This window comes from Pan paniscus, chromosome X (assembly GCF_029289425.2).
Source record: "Pan paniscus chromosome X, NHGRI_mPanPan1-v2.0_pri, whole genome shotgun sequence".
NCBI classification, from domain to species: Eukaryota; Metazoa; Chordata; class Mammalia; order Primates; family Hominidae; genus Pan; species Pan paniscus.
Genome location: NC_073272.2, coordinates 10,461,432 through 10,475,598, shown reverse-complemented (window position 1 = coordinate 10,475,598; position 14,167 = coordinate 10,461,432). Strand labels below are relative to the sequence as shown.

General features: G+C 43.3%; 1 protein-coding gene across 1 annotated transcript; it reads right to left on the bottom strand.

Moving 5' to 3' along the window:
* Positions 1 to 8,014: 8,014 nt before the first annotated feature.
* Positions 8,015 to 8,930, bottom strand: LOC117978534 (variable charge X-linked-like). Its single transcript, NM_001427539.1, has 2 exons — positions 8,704 to 8,930; positions 8,015 to 8,510 (listed from the first exon to the last, which is right to left on the bottom strand). The coding sequence occupies exons 1-2, from the start codon at positions 8,803 to 8,805 to the stop codon at positions 8,142 to 8,144; spliced, it is 471 nt and encodes a 156-aa protein (NP_001414468.1). The 5' UTR covers positions 8,806 to 8,930; the 3' UTR covers positions 8,015 to 8,141.
* Positions 8,931 to 14,167: the final 5,237 nt, after the last annotated feature.

The following is a 14,167-nucleotide window of genomic DNA, read 5'->3' as shown; positions in this document are numbered from 1 at the left end:
GCCTCTTCAATCCTTGTACAGTGTCTAATACAGTACTGCTTCCACAGTGTTGAGCAGCAGTCCTTAAGAGGGTGGAGTTTAGAATTTGATTTTGCAGACCTGAGTTTTAATCCTGACTCTATAACCTATAAGCAGTATAAGAAAGTTACTCAAACTGTCTGTCTCATTTGTCCAGTGGGGACACTACTCATTTTACAGGGTGTGATGGTTAATTTCAGGTGTCAACGTGACTGCCTTAAGGAATACGTCAGGAATTGGTAAAGCATTGTTTCTAGGTGAGCCTGCACAGGTATTCGTGGGAAGATTGGCGTGAGCTGGTGGACAGAGTGGGGAAGATGTCTTCAATAGAGACAGGCCCCATTCAATTCTCTGAGGGCCCAGATAGAAGAAACAAGGCAGAGGAAAGGCACTTTCCTCCCTTTCTCTCCTGGAGCTGAGACTCTTCTTTTCCTGCCCTTGGACATCAGAACTTCAGGCTCTTTTTATGCTGAGAATTACACCATCCACTTCCCTGGTTCTGAGGTTTTTGGGTGTGGACTGAGTCACACTCCTGGCATCCCAGGGGCTCCAGCTTGCAGACGGCTTGTCCTGAGACTTTTCACCCTCTAATTCCCCTAATAAATCCCCTCTCATCTGTCTTTGCTGTTAACCTGTTGGTAGCGTCTCTCTAGAGCCCCGATTAATCCATAGGGGTAATGTGAGGGAGAAATGAGGTCGTGCATGGAGAGCATTTCACACCCTGCCTGACACATGCCCAGGTCCAACAGCCTGCAGCTGCAGTTATTCTAGAGCTTAGCATCAGTGTTCAAAACAGCGGAAGGCCTTCCCTCTGGTACCCAGCCATCGCGTTGAGCTTCTCCTGTCATTTTTCAATTCCGGAGTGTTTTTTGAGAGCTATTCTCTGTCCTGTGTATCACTGAAGTTGGGCCAAAAACAATCTGTATGCGTGGGGATCTGAAGCTGGGAATGACCAATAGGTCAGAAAGTTCTTAGGAGTCAGGAGCAGAGGAAGCTGCATGGTCAAGGGGAATCAACATGAGCCTTCCTGCCATGTGTCCTATTTCCTGCGGTCTAATGAGACAGAGACATATGTATGTATGCATCATCTCATGCTTAGGTCTTTAATATGTACAAGGTGTTTTCAAATTCTCCCACCAACTGTCTTTGACAGCTGAGAATCTCAAGATCACCTGTTGTTCATGACTGCAGTCAAAGGGATCTGCCTTTTAGGGACACAGGAAGATTTGCCTAAAATGTCAGGAAGCTTTGATATTTATCATTTGATTACAAAAGTCAACTGCACCTTTGCTGTTATATTATTTTGGGTCTTTACTCATTCCACTGTTTATTTTAAGCCTGAGATTGTGGGTAGTTGGAGAAGGAGGGAAAGTATTTAACACTCTTATTAACTAGTTTAACTGTGTGTATAACATGTAGAATAAAGAGAGACTGAAATGAAGATGTAGTATTTGTGAATGCTCCAACAAATTAAAAGATTACTTAAATTATTGATTTTTTTTTTTTTTGAGATGGAGTCTTGCTGTGTCACCCAGGCTGGAGTGCAGTGGGTGCAGTCTTGCAATCTCTGCTCACTGCAACCTCCACCTCCAGGGCTCAAGCAATTCTCTTGCCTCAGCCTCCCAAGTAACTGGGATTACAGGTGCACACCACCACGCCTGGCTAATTTTTGTATTTTTAGTAAAGACAGTGTTTCACCATGTTAGGCAGGCTGCTTTCAAGCTCCTGACCTCAAGTGATCTGCCTGCGTTGGCCTCCCAAAGTGCTGGGATTACAGGCGTGACCCACTGCACCTGGCCTGATTTCTGATTAAACCTCTTATTGTCTATAATGAATTAAAAGTTTGTGAAAGTAAATTCAATGACATTTTTGCATCTATAATTTCAAAATCATAGTAACTTTCCAAATCTGGAAATGTCTGAAACACAAGTCTGCCAATCATCACAATAAAACATGAAGCCCTAGTGAAAGAGCTAGTCAGGATGGGTTCCCAACAAATAGCAGTTGAAGCTCCTACTGCCATGAAATGATGAAAGAAACACGGTTTAAGTGCCATGGATAATTATTTCAATGCCAAAAGAATCATCACAGACTGTTGTGACATGCAGAGCTTGAATGGAAATATGGCATTAAAATAAGGTGCATGAAATTAATCCTTGAATGTAATTTTGAAATACACTGCAAAAGTGCTCCCTAATATACACCAACCCCAAAAGTGGCCACTGACAAGATAAATTTATTTCAGTTTTTATGCTGTCATTATGGAAAAAACTATAGCAGAGAGTTCACCAATTTCCCTTTGGAAAGAGATATGCAACCACAGCCAATACGCTTTCCTAAAAGACAGCAGGAGCTTTTCATGCGGACTTGTTTCCCATCCGTAACATACAAATATTTATTGTCCAGGGTCAATACAGCCTTGCAAATAAACAGGCTTTGAGTTATACCAAGCATGCTCATTCTTATATGGTATTTCCATATAAGAAATACAAAAGAAATATACCACAAAATGATGTGTTCAGGACATGGGGCAACGCCCTGTTTCTGTGGTATAGTGGCCTAGATTTCGTAGGATTCCATAGGAGGCAGCTACAAGTTCAACATGAAAAGCTCTGAAATCCCTTCCTAAGCTAATGAAGTGAAGCCCTGACCGCACCAAGGAAAGGATGAAACAGAACTCATTTGTTGTTTCTCAAATGATGCTACCATCTCTTCAAAGCCACCATTAATTTTAACATCTTTAAAGGTATAAGAACAATGTATGTAACAAGTGAAAACTGCCTATAAAATTAGTGCTTTACATCTCAAACCCTTATTATATGGAAATTCATATTTTCAGAATCACATAAAAGTTTAACGTGCTATTCATTGTAAGATTAAAGGACATGAGTTATTCTGTCTGCGTAATTATTAACAACTGGAAATTAAATCGTGATAATTTTGTACTTTATTCTTCTTAAAATGATAATTTCCTTTCTCCTTTTGCCTGAGAAGCATGCTTCAACAATACCAACAGCTTACCTTCTAAAATAAATGATCACATATAGAATATATATTTTATATATTGTATATTTATCTTTATGCATTACATATTTATATATTATTTATATATTATATATAAATATAAATATATTTATATATTATATATAAATATAAATATATTTATATATTATATATAAATATAAATATATTTACATATTTATATATGTATTTATATATTTACATAGAATATAAATATTTATATAATCTATATGTGAAATAGATCTCTATCTAAATGTAAATACATAGAAATAGATATATAAATATACAGAGATTATATATTTATCTATAAATATACAGAGATTATATATTTATCTATAAATATACATATAAATACAAACTATATATATATACATTAGAAATATACAGGTCTTTTCTAAATATAAATATAGAAATACACAGGTCTATTCTAAATGTATCATAAATTCTACTATATAAAATTCTACTATATATAGAAAAGACCTGTGTGTTTATATGTTTATATAAATACCTGTGCATTTATATAAATATGTATTTATATAAATATATATAAATATAGGTTTAATATATATAACACATTAGAAATACAGCAGTGCATTATACTATATATAGAAAAGATCTGTGCATTTATATAATTATATATATAAATGTACATTACATATATACACATTAGAAATACCCATCCTTTCTATATATAGCAAGTTCTATATTATTCTCTCATTGTAATTATTGACAACTGGGAATTTTGTACTTTATTTATTTTTTATTTTTATTTTATTTTTCTTAAAATGATAATTTCCTTTCTTTTTTTATCTGTGAAGGATGCTTCAACAATCACAACACCTTACCTTCTAAAATAAATGATCACATATAGAATATATATTTTATATATATTTATATTTATATATCTATTTTCATGTATTTATATTTATAGATAGGTTTCATATATAGATTTGATGTCTATATTGATATATTATTTATAAATATAAATATATGTTTAATATGTTTTATATATAATATATAGAATATATTTATATATGTAATCTATAAATATAAAAACATAAGATATATTACTATATAAATATACATAATAGGTTCTACTATGTACAAAAAAGAGTTGTGTATTTCTAATGTGTATAATCTATATTTACATTTATTTATATTTATATATTTTATATATAAATATATATTCCATATTTTGTCTATATGTATATATTTTATATGTAAACATATGTTTGTCTATAGTAAATATAGTTGTATATTTTATTTATATAAAAATTTACATATATTTGTATATAGTAAATTCTACTAGATATAGAAAAGACCTGTATATTTCTAATGTATGGAAATATGAAATGTACTTTCTGTCTCCTCAGTTGCAAAAGTAAAAAGGCTTTTTTCAAGTAGATAGATTTTTCTCTACTTTGAATTTTTCATCTTAATAATATTAGATTGTAGGGAGGGGACGCTGAAAGGAAAGAGATGGAAACGATTCTTCCATCGGTTTCTATAACCGAAAAGGTATTTTGACAGTGAAACCTAAGTAGGTAGAATCCAGTTCTTGGTACCTGGTGTATGTGCTAGCAAGAGTGCATGAAGAAACAAACCGTATAAGAAGCGGAGTCATCCTGTGAAGGGGAAATTTGTCTCCAGTGCTCAGCCATGACGCAATCCTTATCCTCCTGTCTGGCTAACTGTGACCTGTCCCTGTGACCTCAACCCTGCGGGACCCCACTTCCCTCCCTCCCCACATACCACTTGTTCCTTCCTTCTTTCCTTTCTCCCTCCCCACACACCACCTCTTCCTCCCTCCCTCCCCACACACCACCTGTTCCTCCCTCCCTCCCCACACACCAGCTCTTCCTCCCTCCCTCCCCACACACCACCTCTTCCTCCCTCCCTCCCCACACACCAGCTCTTCCTCCCTCCCTCCCCACACACCTCCTCTTCCTCCCTCCCTCCCCACACACCACCTCTTCCTCCCTCCCTCCCCACACACCACCTCTTCCTCCCTCCCTCCCTCCCCAAACACCACCTCTTCCTCCCTCCCTCCCTCCCCACACACCACCTCTTCCTCCCTCCCTCCCTCTCCACACACCACCTCTTCCTCCCTCCCTCCCTCCCCACACACCACCTCTTCCTCCCTCCCTCCCTCCCCACACACCACCTCTTCCTCCCTCCCTCCCTCCCCACACACCACCTCTTCCTCCCTCACTCCCTCCCCACACACCACCTCTTCCTCCCTCCCTCCCTCCCCACACACCTCCTCTTCCTCCCTCCCTCCCTCCCCACACACCACCTCTTCCTCCCTCCCTCCCCACACCACCTCTTCCTCCCTCCCTCCCCAAACACCACCTCTTCCCCCCTCCCTCCCTCCCCACACACCACCTCTTCCTCCCTCCCTCCCCACACACCTCCTCTTCCTCCCTCCCTCCCCACACACCACCTCTTCCTCCCTCCCTCCCCACACACCACCTGTTCCTCCCTCCCTCCCTCCCCACACACCACCTCTTCCTCCCTCCCTCCCACCCCACACACCTCCTTTTCCTCCCTCCCTCCCCACACACCTCCACTTCCTCCCTCCCTCCCACCCCACACACCACCTCTTCCCCCCTCCCTCCCTCCCCACACACGTCCTCTTCCTCCCTCCCTCCCCACACACCACCTCTTCCTCCCTCCCTCCCCACACAGCTCCTCTTCCTCCCTCCCTCCCCACACACCACCTCTTCCTCCCTCCCTCCCCACACACCACCTCTTCCTCCCTCCCTCCCTCCCCACACACCACCTCTTCCTCCCTCCCTCCCTCCCCACACACCACCTCTTCCTCCCTCCCTCCCTCCCCACACACCTCCTCTTCCTCCCTCCCTCCCCACACACAACCTCTTCCTCCCTCCCTCCCCACACACCACCTCTTCCTCCCTCCCTCCCACCCCACACACCTCCTCTTCCTCCCTCCCTCCCTCCAAACACACCACCTCTTCCTCCCTCCCTCCCCACACACCTCCTCTTCCTCCCTCCCTCCCCACACACCACCTCTTCCTCCCTCCCTCCCCACACACCTCTTCCTCCCTCCCTCCCTCCACACACACCACCTCTTCCTCCCTCCCTCCCCACACACCTCTTCCTCCCTCCCTCCCCACACACCACCTCTTCCTCCCTCCCTCCCCACACACCTCCTCTTCCTCCCTCCCTCCCTCCCCAAACACCACCTCTTCCTCCCTCCCTCCCTCCCCACACACCACCTCTTCCTCCCTCCCTCCCTCCCCACACACCTCCTCTTCCTCCCTCCCTCCCCACACACAACCTCTTCCTCCCTCCCTCCCCACACACCTCCTCTTCCTCCCTCCCTCCCCACACACCACCTGTTCCTCCCTCCCTCCCCACACACCACCTCTTCCTCCCTCCCTCCCTCCCCACACACCACCTCTTCCTCCCTCCCTCCCCACACACCACCTGTTCCTCCCTCCCTCCCTCCAGACACACCACCTCTTCCTCCCTCCCTCCCTCCCCACACACCACCTCTTCCTCCCTCCCTCCCTCCCCACACACCACCTCTTCCTCCCTCCCTCCCTCCCCACATACCACCTCTTCCTCCCTCCCTCCCCACACACCACCTCTTCCTCCCTCCCTCCCTCCCCACACACCACCTCTTCCTCCCTCCCTCCCCACACACCACCTCTTCCTCCCTCCCTCCCTCCCCACACACCACCTCTTCCTCCCTCCCTCCCTCCACACACACCTCCTTTTCCTCCCTCCCTCCCAACACACCACCTCTTCCTCCCTCCCTCCCTCCACACACACCACCTGTTCCTCCCTCCCTCCCTCCACACACACCACCTCTTCCTCCCTCCCTCCCTCCCCACACACCACCTCTTCCTCCCTCCCTCCCCACACACCTCCTCTTCCTCCCTCCCTCCCTCCACACACACCTCCTCTTCCTCCCTCCCCACACACCACCTCTTCCTCCCTCCCTCCCTCCACACACACCACCTCTTCCTCCCTCCCTCCCCACACACCACCTCTTCCTCCCTCCCTCCCCACACACCACCTGTTCCTCCCTCCCTCCCTCCACACACACCACCTCTTCCTCCCTCCCTCCCTCCCCACACACCACCTCTTCCTCCCTCCCTCCCCACACCTCCTCTTCCTCCCTCCCTCCCTCCCCACACACCTCCTCTTCCTCCCTCCCTCCCCACACACCACCTCTTCCTCCCTCCCTCCCTCCCCACACACCACCTGTTCCTCCCTCCCTCCCTCCCCACACACCACCTCTTCCTCCCTCCCTCCCTCCACACACACCTCCTTTTCCTCCCTCCCTCCCCACACACCACCTGTTCCTCCCTCCCTCCCTCCCCACACACCACCTCTTCCCCCCTCCCTCCCTCCCCACACACCACCTCTTCCCCCCTCCCTCCCTCCCCACACACCTCCTCTTCCTCCCTCCCTCCCCACACACCTCCTCTTCCTCCCTCCCTCCCCACACACAACCTCTTCCTCCCTCCCTCCCCACACACCACCTCTTCCTCCCTCCCTCCCTCCCCACACACCTCCTCTTCCTCCCTCCCTCCCTCCCCACACACCTCCTCTTCCTCCCTCCCTCCCCACACACCACCTCTTCCTCCCTCCCTCCCTCCCCACACACCACCTGTTCCTCCCTCCCTCCCTCCCCACACACCTCCTCTTCCTCCCTCCCTCCCCACACACCTCCTCTTCCTCCCTCCCTCTCCACACACCACGTCTTCCTCCCTCCCTCCCCACACACCACCTCTTCCTCCCTCCCTCCCCACACACCACCTGTTCCTCCCTCCCTCCCTCCCCACACACCTCCTTTTCCTCCCTCCCTCCCCACACACCTCCTCTTCCTCCCTCCCTCCCCACACACCACCTGTTCCTCCCTCCCTCCCTCCCCACACACCACCTCTTCCCCCCTCCCTCCCTCCCTCCCTCCCCACCATCAGAGAACACGGAGTCACTCAGATCAATTTGCAACACATTCATTTTATTATCAACAGTATGGCAAGCACCCCGCTGGTGAGATCTCTGAGGTCTGGCGGCTGGGCCTGAACTTAGTCGCTGCTCTCGGAGATAGGGGAGTAGCTGGCCGTCTACACACTCGGTAGTTCTTCCACCTCGCTCTCCTGACTCAGTGGTTCTTCCATCTCGGTCTCCTGACTCAGTGGTTCTTCCACCTCGCTCTCCTGACTCAGTGGTTCCCCCACCTCGGTCTCCTGACTCAGTGGTTCCCCCACCTCGCTCTCCTGACTCAGGGGGTCGTGCTGGCTCCCCTCGCTCACTGGCTCCTCCGGCGGCAGCTCGTGCTGAGGGAGCTCCCGGCTGGGCTGCTCGCTGGGGCCGGGTGCCGCTGGCCCGCTCTCCGCCTCAGGTGCCGTCACGGCCGCCATCTTTGTCGCAGCCCCTTTCTTCCCGCGTCTCCCTCTACGAACCGCTTTTCCCTTCTTGGCCACCTTGGCAGTCTGGAAGGACAACAGGGACGATCACAGAAGGGCTCTGGTTTAGGGACGAGGATGGAGGAGGCTGGGAACAGGGACGTGTCCTCAGAAGCGGTGGGGACCGGGTTGGGGGGTTGTGCCAAGTGAGGACAGGAGAGGCTTCTTGTGAGGAAGGAGGCAAGGGGAAGACGAGGAGGAGCTTGGGAGGGTCACTCACCTTCTTCTTCGGGCCACTGGGGCTCAGCTGAGAGGAGGCCTTCCTCTTTGCTGCCTCCTCGGCCTTGGCCGGAGGTCCCGAGGCTCTCGGCTTTGGACTCATCTTCCGCAGCTCAACGTCTCGCAACGGTCGACTAACTCCAGGGTGTCTGGCCTCCCTGTATATACCCCTCTCGCGATCCCAGGACGAGACAATCACGCCCCTGACCTGTGATTGGTCAACACTCCACTACCCAGCCAATGGTAGCCCTGGGTGGGAAGGCAGGCCTTATACGACGTCACAAAGCACCATCAGGACATGGCGGATGAAGTCGGGGGTGGGGGGGGTGACATCTAATGAGGAAGGCAGAGTGCTCTAGTTGGAGAAAGGGAGATTTGGGTTAGCACCCCTAAAGATAGTTCCCAAACTGACATGTCGCCCCTCCTAAACTCCCCATGTTCAATTTTGGCAGATCACGTGGCACGGGAGGATATTTCCGCCATATGTTTCCCCCGGACCTCCCATTCAGTGGTACATTCTGTTCCTCCACACCTGCCATCATTACCCAGTTTCTGTATGACCTACCTAAAATCCCTCCATGCTAACTGGGATAGACGGAGGGCTATATGAAGACGTCAGTTGACCAGGCACAGTGGCTCACGCTTGTAATCCCAGCACTTTGGGAGACCAAGGTGGGTGGATCACTTGAGGTCAGGAGTTTGAGACCAGCCTGAACAACATGATGAAACCCCATCTCTGCTAAAAATACCAAAATTACCCGGGCGTGGTGGCACGCACGTGTAGTTCCAGCTACTCAGGAAGCTGAGGCAGGAGGATCTCTTGAACCCGGGAGTTGGAGGTTGCAGTAAGCCAAGATTGTGCCACTGCACTCCAGCCTGGGCGACAGAGCAAGACTCTGTCTCAGAAAACAAGAAGAAGAAGACAAAAGCTATCTTATCTGTGCGTTCTTTTGTATTTACTCATTAGGATAAAGAGGCAATTCCAATGAAAGTAGATATACTCTATGGCCACATCAAAATTATTAAAAGCACCTTACTGTCTGTGTTCTTAAAAAAATTTATACTGCTGTAAATGATTAAGGCAACTGAGCAAGATATATTAATATCAGTGCTGAGCCACTGGTTTGTGGGTATGTCATTTCCACAGACATCAAAATGCCATTTAGTTTGTTTTGGTCCATCATTCAATGATACCTCCCCTTAGAATTGAATGAAAGCATTTTGTTAACATTTATGTACGCTTACAATTATTTCACATCTGTGGCAAGGTAAATTATGTAGAGTGCTTTGTTTATCCAGTTTAATATTCGTGGATTATGTGGAAGTTTATATGGACATCTAAAAACTTGAATGATGAATTCGCCTGCCTTTCCTTTTTTTAATGTGCAGTTTTCACATGAAACAACATATAACAACATGTAAAAAGATTTTTTGCATGTAACATGTTAAAAAGATGTACATGTTTTTACATGTAAAACAATTTTACATGTAACATGTAAAAAAAGAAATGTTCATTTGGAAACACTTTATTTAGTAAATATGAAATTCAGAATATATATGGAGTAAGTGAAGTAAATGTATTCTTTTGCCAAGTTTCTGAAATTCCATTCATGAATCCTTCAAAACACAGTACTCCCATTGGGAGGAGAGGAGTGACTTCCTCTCATTTTTCCTCGTGCTATTTATGTTAATTGGCCCCTGTATACCACTCATCTTTTCTAGGTTTTCCAAGTTTAAGAAAAAAAACAAGTTCATTCAGATTGTGTTTTTCTGCCTGCAGTCATGTATACAGCAATAAGTGAGTCCCTATGGGGAGCATTTAATTCCTAAAGTTTGCATTTTCATAAAGGATTTTCCTTTTACCCAAAGCGTGTGTTGGTACTACTAAGTACTATGAAGTACTACTTTAAGTTTCTAAAAAGATCCTTATTTGAGATCTCTTTCAGTAGTTACAGAGCCAAAATAAGCACTGCAGAGGTCCATGTCTGAGTTCTGTTGTACATCCTGGGTTATCTGACTACTATTTACTCGATAGTGGAAGGACAAGAAAGAGGCCACAATGTACTTAATGATGGAACAGTTGATGTTCATGCCACCCCTTACTACCTCAAATGAGTAACTGTGTACTTGAAGTCATATTATTTTTAGAGACCGGGTGTCGCTCTGGCCCAGCCAGAATGCAGTGGTACGATCATAGCTCATTGCAACCTTGACCTCCTGGGCTCAAGCGATCCTCTCACCTGAGCCTTCAGAGTGGCTGGTACCACAGGTGTGTGCACCACATCCAACTTATATATAATATAGAATATATTCTATATTATACATAATATAATATATATTCTATATTATACATAATATAGTATATATTCTATATTATACATAATATAGTATATATTCTATATTATACATAATATAATATATATTCTATATTATACATAATATAATATATATTCTATATTATACATAATATAATATATATTCTATATTATACATAATATAAGATATATTCTATATTGTACATAATATAATATATATTCTATATTGTACATAATATAATATATATTCTATATTGTACATAATACAATATATATTCTATATTATACATAATACAATATATATTCTATATTATACATCATATAATATACATTCTATATTATACATCATATAATATACATTCTATATTATACATCATATAATATACATTCTATATTATACATCATATAATATACATTCTATATTATACATCATATAATATATATTCTATATTATACATCATATAATATATATTCTGTATTATACACAATATAATATATATTCTGTATTATACACAGTATAATATATATTCTGTATTATACACAGTATAATATATATTCTGTATTATACACAGTATAATATATATTCTGTATTATACACAGTATAATATATATTCTGTATTATACACAGTATAATATATATTCTGTATTATACACAATATAATATATATTCTGTATTATACATAATATAATATATAATATATTAGATAATATCTATAGCATAATTATATAATATGTATAGCATAATTATATAATTATGCTATACATATTATATATATCTAATATATTAGATATATATAATATGTATAGCATAATTATATAATGTGTAATAATACAAATTTTATATATATATGAAATATATATATTTTTTATATATATTATTTGTATTATTATATATTATATATTATATATATGATATATGATATATTATAAATAACATATATCATATATAATATATTATATATCACATATATAAGACATAACATATAATATATATATTATATATAACATATAATATATATAATATATTATATATAACATATAATATATATATTATATATAATATATACAATATATAATATATGTATTATATATAATATATATATTAAATATATAATATATAATATATATACAATATATAATATATGTATTATATATAATATATATATCATATATAATATATATTATATATAATATATATTATATATATAATATATATATTATATAATTATATACACACACACACACACACACACACGTTTTGTCTTTCTAGAGATGAAGCCTCCCTGCATTGTCCAGGCCAGTCTCAAATTCCTGGCCTCCAGTGATCCTCCTGCCTTGGCCTCCCAAATTGCTGGGATTGTAGGCATGAGCCAGTGATCCTGGCTGCATTATCTCACTCCTATGTGGAATCTAAAACAGTTGAACTCACAGAATCAGAGAATAGAATGTGGTTTCCAGGAGCCGGGGGAGGTGGAAGGTTGGGGAGATGTTGGCCAAAGGGTACAAGATTTCAGTTAGACAGGAGGAGTAAGTTCAAGAGCTCTATTGTAAAACACTGTGACAACAGCTAATGATAATATTGTATTTTTAAAGATTGCTAAGAGGGTAGATTTTAAGAGTTCTCACCACAAAGAAAATTATACTTAGGTGAAGTAATGCAATCGTCAACTAGCTCGGTGTAGCTATTTTACGATGTATACATATTTCAAAGCAACCTGGTGTAGACAGTATATACCATTTAAGTTCGTCAATTAAAATAAGTTAGTGAAATGTTTGGAATTAAAAGTAAAAACATACACTTATTGCCCTGCAGTTCTATAGTTTCATGTAAATTCTGGACTGAGTGCCTTTGGGTTAACATTCAAGATGACAGTGGGGCAGTGTCCCTTCTGGGGTTTGTAGGGGAGGAGCTGTTTTCTTGTGTTTTTCAGACTCTGAAAGCTCCCACCATTCCTTGTCTTATGGCCTCTTTCTCCATCTTAAAAGCCAGCATTTTTGGGGTCGGATCCTTGTCATGTGGCTGTCTTTCTGGTTCCTTTCTCCTGCCTCTTTTACACTTAGAAAGACCCTTGGGATTCCACTGGACTCCCCCAGAGATAACCCAAGATAATATCCATGCTTCAGGTCAGCTGATTGGTACCTGTCAATAGCACCTTCCAACTCATTTCCTCCCTTGCCTTGTCGTCTCACATGTTCACAGGTTCCAGGGATGAGTTCCTGGACATCTTTGGAGGGTACTTATTTTGCCTACCAAATACACCCTTTCTTTAAATGCACCTCATCTTAAAAATGGCATTGTTTTAGGTGGGCACAGTAGCTCATGCCTATAATCCCAGCGCTTTGGGAGGCAGGGATGGGAGAATCACTTGAGGCCAGGAGTTTGAGACCACCCTGGCCAGCATAGCAAGATCTCATCTGTACAAAATCATTTTTTAAATGGCACCATTATAAAGAGGGAGATAGCGTGGATTCCATCCTGGTCTCAGCCCTTGTTCAAAGGTGTTGACTTGCATAAACTGAAAAGCCACAGTGACAATAAAAAGCTCATCCCTTGCTACTCCTAAGGAGAAACGCTGGCTCCCATAAGCAAATGATGTGAGTGTAAGTCTTTGTGTATGTGTCCATGGGCTGGGGAACGGGTTCGCTGAGTTAATGGAGGCTTTGAAGTCTGTACTGTCTTCCTGGCTGCAAATTGTATACAGTAGTTCAAGGGATCCCCTCACTTCAGGCCTCCCGAATACCTGGGAATACAGGCATGTGCCACCATGCTGGCTAATTTTTTTGTGTGTTTTGTAAAGACATGGTCTCACTACGTTGCCCAGGCTGGTCTTGAACTCCTGGCCTCAAGTGATCCTCCTGCCTCAGCCTCCCAAAGTGCTGGGATTACAGGCATGAGCCACTGCATCCAGCTGACCTATGTGCTTTGTTTTTTATTTTATTATTTCATTTTATTTTTATTTTATTTTTTGGGACAGGGTCTTGCTCTGTCACCCAGGCTGGAGGGCAGTGGTGCAATCATAGCTCACTGCAAACTCTGCCCCCGGCCTCAAGTGATCCTCCCATCTCTGCCTCATGAGTAGCTGGGACCACAGGCATGTGTCACCATGACCAGCTAATGTCTGTATTTTTAGTAGAGATGGGGTTTTGCCG

Bases quoted from the DNA above. Each gene is read 5' to 3' on its own strand.
- LOC117978534 (NM_001427539.1), bottom strand. From the start codon at position 8,805: ATGAGTCCAAAGCCGAGAGCCTCGGGACCTCCGGCCAAGGCCGAGGAG. The intron at 8,511-8,703 runs GTGAGTGACCCT...TTGTCCTTCCAG, and splicing joins CCAGTGGCCCGAAGAAGAAG to ACTGCCAAGGTGGCCAAGAA.